The 13,898-nt window shown below is 40.2% G+C and overlaps 1 protein-coding gene across 8 annotated transcripts in view; it reads right to left on the reverse strand.

The window, feature by feature from the left end:
• The window catches only part of ADAMTS6 (ADAM metallopeptidase with thrombospondin type 1 motif 6), a 123,352-nt gene that overhangs the window by 102,972 nt on the left and 6,482 nt on the right, over positions 1-13,898 (reverse strand). For 6 of the 8 annotated variants that reach the window (XM_053407863.1, XM_053407865.1, XM_053407866.1 and 3 more), the window contains exons 2-3: positions 7,284-7,631; positions 5,918-6,285 (exon numbers count right to left, since the gene is read on the reverse strand). The exons of 1 other annotated variant lie outside the window; for it this stretch is intronic. In XM_053407863.1, the coding sequence (XP_053263838.1) occupies positions 5,918-6,285; positions 7,284-7,380 (465 nt within the window). In that variant the 5' untranslated portion in view covers positions 7,381-7,631. Of the gene's footprint in view, positions 1-2,573; positions 2,914-5,917; positions 6,286-7,283; positions 7,632-13,898 lie in introns of those variants that run through there. One more of the 8 variants, XM_053407868.1, reaches the window with a different exon arrangement.

Here is a 13,898-nt window from a genome sequence, read left to right on the forward strand (position 1 = left end):
CAATCAGGGCAGTAGTGTCGGGAGGCGGGTGTACAGCGCTTGGTTCTGAATATAAGCCACACTTTTACTTTCCAGTCGGAATTTGAGGGGAAAGTGTGGCTTATATTCGGGCCAATACAGTATTTCAATAGAACTTATTTCAAAGGATGGCAGCTTTGAAAGTTCACCTTTTTCATATGTTTGAATGCTACAAACTTTTAAAATTGGCTTCCATGCCTCTAAATGCGGTTGTGGTATTATCATCATCATTACTATTACTATTATTATTACTACTACTACAGTGGTACCTCGGGATGCGAACGGGATCCGTTCCAGAGCCCCGTTCGCATCCCGAACAGAAGACAAGACACGACAGCACGTCTGTGCGTGCGCGGGTTGCGTTTCACCGCTTCTGCGCATGACGTCATTTTGACCATCTGCGAATGCGCAAGCGGCGAAACCCGGAAGTAACGCACTCCATTACTTCCGGGTCGCTGTGGAGCGCAACCTAAAAGCGCTCAACCTGAAGCGTATTTATCCCGAGGTATGACTGTACTGCTATTGCAAAGGGGAATGGAGAAGAAATGAACTGGCGAGTTCCCACCATCCTGCTCCCAGTGGTGGCACCTCTCCTCCCACTGTCACCACACGGATGGGTCTCTGCAGAACTATTTTGCCCTTCAGAGGAGTTGAGAAGAAGCAATTACAGCTTCTTCTAACGAACAGTTATCTTTATTCCTTATTGATTTAATCAATTATTCCTTATTGATTTAATCAATCTATCAACTGCTTAATATAAAAAAGTTTTACAAAGTAAAAAAACCATAAAATAACAAAGCTAAAATGTAGAAATGTCAATAAAAATCCAGAATCCAAATACTAGAAAAACAATGAGCAGTGCAATGTTGATATTAAAAGTCAAGAAATGCCCAAACATTTCATTGTAACTTTCTTCTAAAAATCAGTGCTTATTTTTGTAACCATCTTACGTCAACTATTTTGGGAAGTCTATTTGATAAGCAGTATACAAATACCTTAAACAAACACTTTAATAAGTGAATGAGGACAAACTCATGAGAGACATCCAACTCTACGTTGCTATTACCTAAAATATCTTCAGTAATAAATAAAATGACATTTTCCACGTCCTACTTGTATTCTTTATAACTTTATCAGCACTGCCATGCAGATGATTTTTTTAAAAAAACACTATTTGCCTATGCTGCCTTATGAGTGGAGAATATACAATTCTTCTTACATTCCAACTGTTCTCTCACTGAGATGTTATTTAATACAAATACAGGTTTCGGTTCACAGAGTGAAAAAATGAGGTTTAGGTTTACAATCCTATGCACATCTACATAGGAGTTAGTTTTGTGGAAACATATATAGGATTATTCATCTCACCCTTATGCTAGACATAGGCCTAGCCTAAAAAAACCAAAAACTTGTACCATTTTTAATAGGCATCTGGGACAACTCCCTTTTTCCTATGCACTTCATGTCATGAGAAGGTACTATTCTTTGCTAACTACTGACTTTTAAAGATGACTTCATCTATTACATATATGTACCAATCAATGGCCTCCACATTCTCTTTCCAGACAATTCTCTGACAGCTTCTTGAAGCCTCCATTATGTGTAGTTAATACATTCTAGAACAGCCTACCAATAAAATAAAAAAAATTCTAAAGTTGGTCATTCAAACTGTAATTTCTAGTTTCCGCAGCATAAACCTGCTTCTATGTGTTGGAGGATGGGGGTGGGTGAGGGGCAAAATGATGTTAGCTTAGTCTTCTTTTGGTGAAACATTGTACTTTTCTCATTTGTTAAGAGCCATTATAGATTTTCTCCTTTATACCCTTTTCCCTTTGAAAAGTAAAATAGCCTCTCAATGTTTAAATTCCCCACCCCAGCTTTTCAAGTGCTAAAAGTAATTTTAGTAGCAGTGGTGGGGAGTTCAGTAAATGAATTCCAAGGATTAATATTATCCTCACAATATGACAGTTAGCAGGTTTCAAATTCTCGCCCATCCCCCCACCTGCTTGAAGCACCCACAGTATGCAGGATGAAGGATTGGCAGTTATTGCCTCAAAGGCAGTTCTCATGTATTTACATTATGTAGAGTTCTGAGGGCCTGTTTATAAATATATGTGAAGAGATATATAGGGTAGTTCATTTGTTTTTTAACAAAAAGGATGCAGAGAGAGCCCATGTACCCCAGTTCAGGAAAGTCTACCTCAAGCTGAATGCTTCTGGTCTTCAGAAGTGGCGATTTTACTTAGCCCCTGAGATAGCTTTGGGTGACAAAGGATTGTGTGAGCATACTTTCCCCTTGGGATGCTAATGGATAAAAATGTACTATTTGTTTTTTGTTTTTCTAGCCACTCGCTCCCTTTTTTCATGCATGCACAGGCCACACACTAGTGAGACAAGAGGCCAGTTATACTCAATCTCACAGTACTAACCGCTGAAATCAAGCACACCAGGACTGTCTGTGGCTTGGAACACAACGAAATCTGAAGTAATGTATAAATTTCAGCATCTCACTGTACCAGTTTTACAAAACAATCGTTTTAATTCATCTCTCGTACCTCAGAGACATGACAATATTAATAACCAAAGTCGGGATATTCACAATCAGCCAAAATAAATGAAAGGAATGAGAATCTAAGAGTAACCGGTAGCACTATTTTAAAATAATTGGTTACAGAAAAATGCCTAAGGTCCAAAATGAAGATGTATAGGTAGGAAGAGCTGTGAAAGCTCAGCCCTGTTTTAGTATTCCCCAGGAGGAAGCCCATGACCAATCTTCAAGCATTGTTCTTCATCCTTGACACCAGTGATCAAGAGAGTCAGGAGCTGAAGCTTCAAGCAGGCTACCAAAGAGGTGCCCTGCCCCTATGATATAGGACAACTCTAGTCAGGCACCTCCTAAAGCAGTGGTGGCCAAACTCGGCCCTCCAGCTGTTTTGGGACTACAACTCCCATAAACCCTAGCTAACAGGACCAGTGGTCAGTGATGATGGGAATTGTAGTCCCAAAACAGCTGGAGGGCCAAGTTTGGCCACCACTGTCCTAAAGGGATGCTACCAGAGCTGGTCCCTCCTGTCAGTAAAGAGCCTCTTTCTGGGGCGTCACCTCAGCTTAAGTCAGTTTCTGAGCTGGCTCCTCCAGCACCAATAATAATAATAATAATTTATTATTTCTACCCCACCCATCTGGCTGGGTTTACCTAGCCACTCTGGAAGTCTTTCAACAAGACATTAAAAACAGAATAAAACTTCAAACATTAAAAACTTCCCTAAACAGGGCTGCCTTCAGATGTCTTCTTAAAGTCGGATAGTTTTTTATTTGCTTGGCATCTGATGGGAGGGCGTTCCACAGGGCAGGCACCACTACCGAGAAGGCCCTCTTCCTGAATAATAATAATTTATTAGGCTCCAATTCAGTGGTAAAGATCATGTACTCCTGGGGGAAAGTGGTGGGACAAGCAGAAGTCTGGATGGGCCCTCAGTTCTTCAAAAGAAACAGTGTACCATTTCGCTTACCTAGTATATGCCTGATGTGTGAGCTCTCTGGAACTGGCAGTCTTTAGAACTGGGCTACAAGATCAGACTTTTTTTTTTTATTTTGCTTTCTCCTCTTCCCTTCCAAACCTAACTATAACAGATTATCCAGGTCCTGGTCTTTCCATAGTTCTGTAGGGACTGTAAATCACAGTCCGCTGATCCTGTTGTGAGGAGTTACTACCTGCTTGTGAGTAGTGATAGAGAAAGCTAAAGAAAGCTGTGTCCCTGCTGACTGACCTTGCAGGCAAACAAGGGCCAATTCAGCAGACACATGCCCATTTCCAACACCGAGGAGTTCCAATCGCTAATCCTATTTCTAGAAAGTTAATGAGACCTTGTGACACCTAAGTGCAACTGATACCCAGTTATGGCTGGTGTCTCTATGTAGAATAGAGAAACAATCTCCACATATCATAGATGGTACACTTTAAGATTTACTACAGTAATGAATAGTGTGTTGGTTTCCAAACATGGTGTGCTCTTTCATAATTTTGTAACAGACTACTCTACAGTTATTTTTAAGCTTGAATTATAGTACAACTGTACATGTCTTTTTCCATATAAGACTTACTGCTAAAACAACCCAGAATCCAATCAACAGCTGGACAGCTTACAAAAGTACTGTGTAGGCTTGGACTGTCCACCTTTTGCTATGATTTATCACAATTGATACTGCAATGGTTCTGCTTCCTCCATATTCTTCACATTTGTCAACCAAGAGGATTTTCTCCAACTGGTTAATCAGATGGGCTAACATCAGAAAATTGTACTTTTAAGTACTTAAGTGTTTTCTTAAGAAGTTTAAACTATCCTACCCACTAAAAGATACACTTTTATTCCTGTTAAACTTATTTCATGTTATAATCATTACATAATCAAAAAGCCACTACAGTACCTGCGCTAGACAGTTGTCTAAATTAGATGTCAATGCAGATTTCTAAAACTGATTACAATTCCTGTCCACTAATTAGAAGTTGTTGTTTTTGAATGGTATTTTCAACTATAGGTTTTTGTTTGTTTTATTTGCACCATTGTATGCTTTTTGCTCATGCAATGCAGGCATTTCATAGGAACATAGGATGCTTGCCGTACACTGAGTCAGTCCATCTAGTTCACTATTTTCTGCACTGACTGATAGTAGCTCTCCAGGATTACAAACAGGAGTCTCTCCCAGGAGATGCTGAGTTTGGAACCCGGGGCCTCCTGTATACAAAACATATACTCTACCACTAAGATATGGCTTTCCCCAGAGTTTGTGGGATTATTGCATTTTCAGAGTACTGAAGCAGCAGTCTTCATGTTGTTCTTCCCCCAGAACTGCCAGAAAATCCCTTGCCATCTGTTCTGGGGTTTTCTCCAATGTTCCAGAGCAGATGGGGGGGGGCATGGGGAGCACATGAGGAAAGGAGAGAGGGGAAGTTCTGTTGTGCAAGGGGAAGACCTTGTGCAAATGGAACAGCTATGCTGGATACCACTCTGCTTGCTTATTCCCTGTGACACCAGCAATGAAGTGGTGTTACTGAGAAGCGTGGTTTAACTGAAATGCCTCAAAACTATGTGCCTATTTCAGCTTTGCTCTGGGCAATGAGTGCAATGCCAATGCACATAAATCAAAAGAAGCAGAGGTGGTTTAAAGCAGGCTTCCTCACCCTTGGCCCTCCAGATGTTTTTGGCCTACAACTCCCATGATCCCTAGCTAGCAGGACCAGTGGTCAGGGATGATGGGAATTGTAGTCTCAAAACATCTGGAGGGCCAAGGTTGAGGAAGCCTGGTTTAATCCAATCCTCCTTTCATAGCAGCAGTCATGGATGATACTGAACCTTTGCATTATCTGCAGCATAAGTGCAAGCCTAATTAGTTCCCACAGCCATTGCCATATCTAATGCAAGCCTATCTCTAAGCCTCCATTTGGCCATTAATTAACAAAAGGGCTTGCTTCAGCGAGCATCTTCCTCCAGAACTGGATTAAATTTCCTAGAAGTTTCCAGCTTTCCCCACAGTGAACCCCTCAGTCATCTGGTGTGAGTTGATTAGCTATTGACTCTCTGTGACTGTCTTGCAACTATGCAACAAGACTATATTGGAAGGCCTGCTCACAGCTACTACCTGTGTCCTTTGTCATTTAATGATGCACCCAGCCCTGTCCTAATGGGATCACCCTTTGTGTTAGAGCTAACATCCATCAGGAGCCTCTTCCCTATAGACAGCCCTCAAGCCCCCCTGTTCAAACATATGCCCATTATATGGCCATAATCCAAATAGTAGTAGTAGTAGTAGTAGTAGTAGTAATAGCGTGAACAGAGAGATGCTGTAAATTTAAAGACTCAAGAATACCAACATGCTAGAATACATAACGTGAACTTACCAGACCGTTGCAGTTGCTTAACGCTACTTTAGTTGTACCATGCTGGCCATGTAAATATCCCGTGTAATGACAGTTGTCTAAAAAGTCATGTTTCCACTGAGGCCCGTCTTTCCCCCAGTATTCTACTGTGAAGTGTTTGGAGACCAAATCTGTGTTGAGAGTCAGGTTTAAATGAAAGTGCTTGCCATAGGCAGAAAGTTTAAAAAATAATTTAGATACTGCCAGTTCTTGGTCATAATGTTCAGTACTCCTCTTCTTTCTCCTGGAGGGCTTAGTATTTTTCACAGTAAAGCTGAGGAAGGCTCCATTATGATCAACCCTTATTGGGATTGTTAGTTGGTAGTGTTCAAGGTAAGACAGGAATTCCTCTTTGAAACCGCATGGTAAATCAGTCCAAGAAATGGCCATAAAAGAGAAGAAAATATAACAGGACACAAGAAGGAGTAGTACATTATCCACATTTTGCTATATCCAAGCACCATCAAAATTCATGTTCATGTGAACATATTAATACACAAAGTGACTTTACTAAAGAAAATACCCACTTTCTAACAGAAAAAAATATTAATCTGTTCTTAAAATATACATTCCACTCATCCATATTATGTTAGCTAAATGTCTGGCCTATTCCATGATTTGCCTATTTCATGATGTGTCATTTGAAAAATATAAGTAAATATCTACTTATCTATCAGCAATAGAAAAAATGATTAGTATGGAAAGAATCATGTTGTAAATGTCAAAGGGTACAGTTCAATACCAGTGAGCTCCACTAATTTTAAAAGAGCACAAGCTGGGTTAGTGCCCTGATTCAACAATCAGATAAGGATGCACAAGCTTCAGTCCATGCGCTCCCACTGCCAGAAAGGATTCCTATTTTAACTTGCATTGAAGAAGTAGGCCTATACCAGCTGCTATTTCCATTTAAATTAATGGGAGAACTTGCACAAAGTGGTACTGAAGATATATATTGCAGTGCACACAGGGCCCTAGATTTCAGCATGTAGATTTCACATTTTTAATGAACAGGCAAAAAGCAAGAACTTTATTTTTTTGTTCTAAATAAATTACTTCAGTTACTTCAACAATATTTTAATTTGGTAATTTCTTTATTATGAAGTAATACATTAAAATACTGACTTTTCAATTTGCTAATGGAGTCTAATGTGTTAACAGCTATACACAATGCTTAAATAATAAAATAAAAAGCGTATATTCCAATTTTACTCCCACAGAGAATAACTAAAATGTTTACACCATAAATCCTTTGTGGTCTCTCACAATGAATATTAATATAAATGTTAAAGAAAACTAATTAACTGAAATAAGTGACAAAAGACGGTAGCTTAAAAAGTTGGAACCCTACCTTGAGAACTATACGAAAGCATGTTGTCACCGTGAAATTCTGACAAAACCATAATTAAGCACAAAATCCAGGTCAACATCTTCCACAAAATTTCCATAATTTAGAAGAAGTGGGCTACCTATGTGCTACAGCTTTAACTCCACTCCAGCATTGCACCATAACCAAGATTTATTATATTTCTTCAGGATTAGCTATTTGTGGTTCCACTTCTTGATAGGCGTTTTGGAATAATATACTTTTTTCTATGTCTGCAGACATTTTCAGTCCAAAAGTAATTAAAAAATAAGTCCTTCACATGTCAATGAGGAGTTAAAGTGAATAGCAAACAACTGTTGTCCATTTCTTTACCTGGAAAGCATAGATAACATTGAAAATCAGTTTCAGTCAATATTAATTTTTTAAACAATTAATTAGACAGACAGAATTTTCAACATCCTCAGACATCCAAATGCATGTCTTCTTTAGTTTTCATTTTGTACGGGTTGTCCAAGGTGAGAGCCCATGAGGGAAGATAGCCAATGACAGGAAAAGGATCTCTTTTTGCCCTGAGGAGCTAAAGACCTCGGAGGTTCACTAGGCTATGCTCTAGAGCCGTTGAGGAGGTTAGTGAAGGTTCAGTCAGCAGAGCAGAACCTAACAACCACTACGCCAACCATTCCCAAACTCCTCAAAGGCCAAAGGATGCATCCTGATAAGTCCCTACTCTTCAGGAAGACTAGTGCATAGCTCCAGTCAGGAGATGCCAGCCATTGGCCAACAGCTCCCCTATCCAGCCATGTCCAAAATTGCTGGGTGCCTGGTGCTTGGGCAGAAGGATTCTTTTCCTTCCCATGGCAAGCAAGGCCAAGGCTGAATGACCCACTCTTGGAAGAAAGTTTCTGAGCATCAAGACTGTCACAGTAAATGTCATGCTCCTTCTAGAGCTTAGTCCTTCCAGGAGATGGAACTTAGGTCAGGGCCTCCTCAGAAGACAGCGAGGCCTAAATCAAGGAGGCTGAACAACTTCTGAGCAACCATGTGCAGCACACACCTGAGTATGAGGAGAAGGAGGGAGAGCAGTGCTGAGAACAATAAATACATATAGTAGTACATCCACTACTATATCATCCTATTAAGATCAATGGCCACACTAATTCCACCCTTTCCTGTCAGGATAGTGCTCTGCAAAGCATCCCTGCACCATATTCAAGTTTAGTAAGCTGAACTCCATACCTACTACATTGATTTCAGCTGTGAAGAAGAGAGCATGATGTGTCAATAGTCCAAAGAAAAATCCGGGACAAGCAAAATACCATATCTTCCGGCAAAATAATATATAATTTCTGATCTCATTATTACTGTTTTACAAGACTGTAACCTGCATACTTTATTCATGCAAAATTCTCGTTGACCATTGGTTGCAGAAAAATGAGTTCGGCATTTCAAATTATACAGTTCATAAAAACCCACGAAACCACAAATGTTATAAAAAAAATACTGCACATGAAAGTTGTTGCATCTGCAGTGACAAGTACACATTTTAAAGTTTTTAGGAAATGGCCACATTATAAATGGTTGGCCCTTACACAGCATAAAAATTGTGATTTTGTTTTGTTTCTCTCAAAATGCTGGTCTCCAAATATTTTGTGCTAATACTTAACAGCTGCCTGAGACTTGAGAATGTGCATCTACTTGTAGTCAAAACAAAACAATGAAAATGTTAAAACAATGTAAGTAAAATTATACTAAAAATCCTTTCTTAACAGAAAGGTCATGCGTTGCAATCAACAATGTCAGCAATGAAGATGGGGGGACATATGAAAATGGGCTGGGGTAAATGTTTCTGTGCACAGAGCACATTTAGAAGTGCCAGCTGCTTCCCTGCCTTCTTACCGGCACTAGGAGAATGAGGCGCTGTCTCCTCTGATATAAACTTGTCTGTTCCCCTCCTATCAGCCAGGAAAACTATATCTGAGCTATGTTTGGTGGGGATATGAAAGAAAACCTTTTTCATGGCTGTACCCAGGTTGTGAAATGCTCCTTGATGCCTTTCTATTAGCTCCTTAAGACCTTCCATCACCTCACTGATTCTGGCAGGCATTTTTCTAATTAACTCTTGGAGTTTTGATCTGCTGTCCTGTCTGTGTTTAATTCTCTTTTACTGCTTTATGAAGCAAAACTACAGAAGTTCAGATACTGCTCAGAGGGAAATTAACTAAAAATGAGAGGCAATTTGCATCTGGAGTTATCTGCCTCTGAATGATAGGTTCAGAGACAATTTATGTAACTGATTGGAATGCCAGGTGCAAAGCCATAAACTCTAGCAGAGGTACAGCACCCCCACTGGACTATGAAGCCTTTCCAAGTTCTAAACTGGCTCTATTGCTTCCCTGGGGCAGGTATAGCTGACCCTCACTAGATTCCCGTTTCCTGTACCTAAGTTAATGACCAAAGATCATTCGCAGTTCATTAGTTTGGCTTGTTCTACCATCCTACCACTGGTAAGTGCTCCCAGATCCTGGCCATTTAGCCATATTTCCCCCCCAAGAACAACAATATTATTGGTTGAACTTTTGGATGTTGCTGCTATTTCGGGTCGCTGCCAAGAAAAGATGCACTTTCCTATGGGTCATTCACTTCGTTCATCAGGCCATAGGTCTTACAGCAAATGTTTACAGTCAGAATTTCTAGCTTGGCTTCTGTCCATCTCTACTTGCATCAGCAAGTCTCACATCTGGCCCTTCTAATTTGTTGCCCAGGGATATAGACTTGAGCAAGGAAATCCTTATTGCTCTACTCCTTTAGTTTTGTCTCCCCTCCCCACAAAAACTATTCTGCATGCTGTTCCAGAGTGATGGATGAGGTCACAATGATTTGCAATACCAAATCAAACAAGTGCCATTGACCTTCTTTTGTCAAAGCTATCCAGCTGGTCCCCTACCTGTAGCTCTGTGTTGTTCCCACCAGAATACAATGCCTGGCTTGTGGTACTTCAAGAAGGGCAGACCACAACAAGATTCTCCAACCTCCCAAGATTCCCACCACTTACAGCCCTTAACATTCTTCTTCCTGTAATGTGAGCTTGAATGAAGGATTTGGCATGAAGGATTGGTTAATTTATTTCGAGTTTTGTACCAAAGGTGCACTCTTCCATGGTCTCCTGAGACAGATAGATGCCAACCATTTTGATTTTTAATTTAGCCATATATATTTATATGCTCAATGAAAATAAATTCCCCTTTCCATTAGAATTACCTGACAGACAAGCATATTTCACGACCTAGATCAATATGTTTGCGTGTTTCTTATTCCCTGCACACGTTTTCCGTAGTCTCCCCACAAGAGCTACAACTCACTGCCCATTTTTCTCACCAAGAGTCACTAATATAAGACCACCTTCCTCAACATTTTACAAGTATCAAAGCTCATTAAAAGTTCAGATTATTTTTTGTTTGTCATAAGGGCTAGTGAGTCACATTATTTTATTTTGTTTATTGCCTAAAATTTTAAAGCTTCCTTTATTATCGGAGCCCCCCTGCTGTCAGTCATAAACGCAGCTGTGTTACCCTTCAGTAACACAAGCTTTCCTTCAGCTCATCAACAAGACTAAACAAATGAAGAACACAGAGCCAAAGGGGCCACGTGTGGGTTGAGAATCACCCTCTATCAACACAGGAAGTACGTGGAAGAAACAGTGATTAAAATGCAATTATGTGTGATAATTAAAGACCATGGCATAATGTTCATTCTCAAGAGAATAGGAATTATAGACTATTACGTCATGCATGCATACAAGAGAGTTGACTCAGGACTTTATAAGCAGTCTTAACTCTTGGCATTTCCCAACAATACTACACAGAATGATGAGAAGTATCAAAGTTGTGGGCCCTAGGGTGTTATAACATGGGTGCTCCAAATTCCAGGAAAAATATATTGATTCTGCTCTTATTCCTTCTCTAGCCAATCCCTATGCTCTGAGCCTCTGCTGCCCACTTTTTCTTGTGAGGCCCCAGCAATACACAGCTACTGTTGCCATCTTCCTCATATCAACATTTTAAAGGTACCATTTCCACATACATATTTCGTTTAAAATATGTTGGCCTGAATCAGAGGGTGGCACTGGTGACATTATTGAGGACTGCTGCCTTGTTACCAGGTATCTTTGCACATGCAGTGTGTTTTAAATAGTGCTGCATCAAACAATCGTGAGGCTTCATTTTTAGAGCAAAACATTATGTCTGCCTAAGCATATACTGTACTGGATCTTAATTTATTTTTCTGCTTAGTGATTCCATGCCTGCTGCTTCATTGTATTTTAATGAACTTTTTATGTTTTTGGTATTATGTGGTATGCTGCCTTGATACCCATTTGAAAAGCAGTGCATGCCTTTTAAAGTATTTTTTTTATTAAAAAAAATGTTGTGTGCTGTGTAAAGTGAACAAAGGTGTCTTTGAGTATCAATTCCCAGTCCCATTCTGTCCCAATACATCAACTACACATGATTAGTAGTGCAAGTGAGTGTAGTTCAACTGCATTTGCAAGACATAGTCCTCTTCCTGTGACACACCCTTTCACAAAGGGTAAGGCAAATCACAGAAAAAGGGAACAGGTTTCAAATATGTGTGTTATAGTAAATGTCAAAAACCTGGTTGCAATCACTACTTAGGTATGACGGTTAAAAGAATTTTGTGAAATCTCAAAAGGAAAAACATCCTTCTCCTGACAAACATCAACAAGGGCAACCAAGGCAGTTTCAGTGCTTTGACTAGGCCTGAAGCTAGACTGAAATTGATTCAGATAATCAGTTTCCTCCAAGCATGGCTTAAGGTGGACCACTGTCACCTTCTCAAGCACCTTGCCCCAAAAGAGGATATTTGCCATTGGGCAATAGTTGTTTCACATTATGGGTCCGGAGAAGTTCTCAAGTCCTTCAAGACAGAGGGTATCTCCCTATTCTCAAATGAAGCAATAATCACTCAATGGTCCCACCCAGTCAATCTCCTTTGGCTAGCTCTAAGAAGCCAAGATGGGCAAGGCTCAAGAGGGCAGCTCGAGCTGCACTTTTCAAAGCAACCTATGTGTGTTCTCAGGCCAAAGCAGCTGAAACTCATCTAATACAGATGAAACAGTGTTCCAGACACCTCCACTGGACTTGCTATAATTGTGGCATATAGTTTTTGGGATTCTGATATACTGTATAGGGCATATTAGTAGTCAGATTCTAGGAATGCAGTGGGGGAACCTCCAGCCCACTGGGCCTTCGAATTTGGTCATGAGGCCATGGGCAAACTATACCCACCTGTCAGTTACTTAACATCATGTGATGTTAGGGGAAAGGATCTGTTACCACCAATCTAAGGACTAAGTTCTTAGATCGGAAGTAAGAGCTTTCTTATAAGAAGGAATGTGTGCAGAGGAGGACAACCAAGATGGATCAAGGGTCCGGAAACTAAGCCTTACAAGGAGCGCTTGAAGGAGCTGGGTATGTTTAGCCTGGAAAAGAGGAGACTGAGAGGAGATATGATAGCCATCTTCAAATATCTTAAGGGCTGTCACATGGAAAAGGGAACATGCTTGCTTTCTCCTGCTCTGGAGGGTAGGAGTCGAACCAATGGCTTCAAGTAACAAGAAAGGCGATTCCAGCTACACACACGAAAAAACTTTCTAACAGTAAGAGCTGTTCGACAGTGGAACAGACTCCCACAAAAGGTGGTGGACTCTCCTTCCTTGAAGGTTTTTAAGCAGAGGTTGGATGGCCATCTGCCATGGATGCTTTAACTGAGTTTCCTGAATTGCAAGGGGTTGGACTAAATGACCCTTGGGTCCCTCCCAACTAAGATTCTATAATCAAGTCCAGCACTAAACAACACAGCACCAAGACTTGAACACTAATAATCTTAATATCAAAGAGTGCAGAATAAAATGCAGCATTTCCACTCTAAAAATCTTCATGCACTCAAGGCTTGCCCAAGACAAAGTCCGCTTCAGATCAGTGAGAAACTCCCCCCCCCAAATCTCAACAGGCCTTGTTGTGACTTTATCTGGGTTGAGGCCATGATTTCTGAGGCTAAAGGTATACAGCAAACATAGCATCAAATGGCTCTGCAAAATGCATAAACATGTGAATACATTAAAGCTGCACCATATACTGTACCACAGTATGCACATGTTCTTAGTCTATATAAAATAAGACTTGTCCACCTGTGAAGCATGGAAACACTGGTGCGTCCAGTATTTTGCAAGCAGGTGGCCTAATTTTGGCTGAGACAATCTTGCAGGTGTTGGGATTAGTTGGGTTTATCAGCATTTTCATTCATATATTTTAATACCAGAAGGGACTATTACATTACTATGCAGTCTGGCTCTCTTCACAAAAGGGCTACAGAATTCTACCCAGTCATTATTACATCAGCAGACCTAATTTACTTTTTACTGAGCAAGTGTTTGTGCATGCACAGTATGTTTATATGTGGGTACAAATGTGTGTATAAAATATGTGTATGGCTAACGAACTTTACTGTTAAATATATATGCCTTATTCCTTCAGTCGCCACCCCTTCACACTCTGAAGTCTTTAACTCTGAAGTTTCTCTTTAAATATGTTATTAAACTAAACTAAGCCATATAAAGCATTT

The sequence above is a fragment of the Podarcis raffonei genome, chromosome 11 (assembly GCF_027172205.1).
Source record: "Podarcis raffonei isolate rPodRaf1 chromosome 11, rPodRaf1.pri, whole genome shotgun sequence".
Classification (NCBI taxonomy): Eukaryota; Metazoa; Chordata; class Lepidosauria; order Squamata; family Lacertidae; genus Podarcis; species Podarcis raffonei.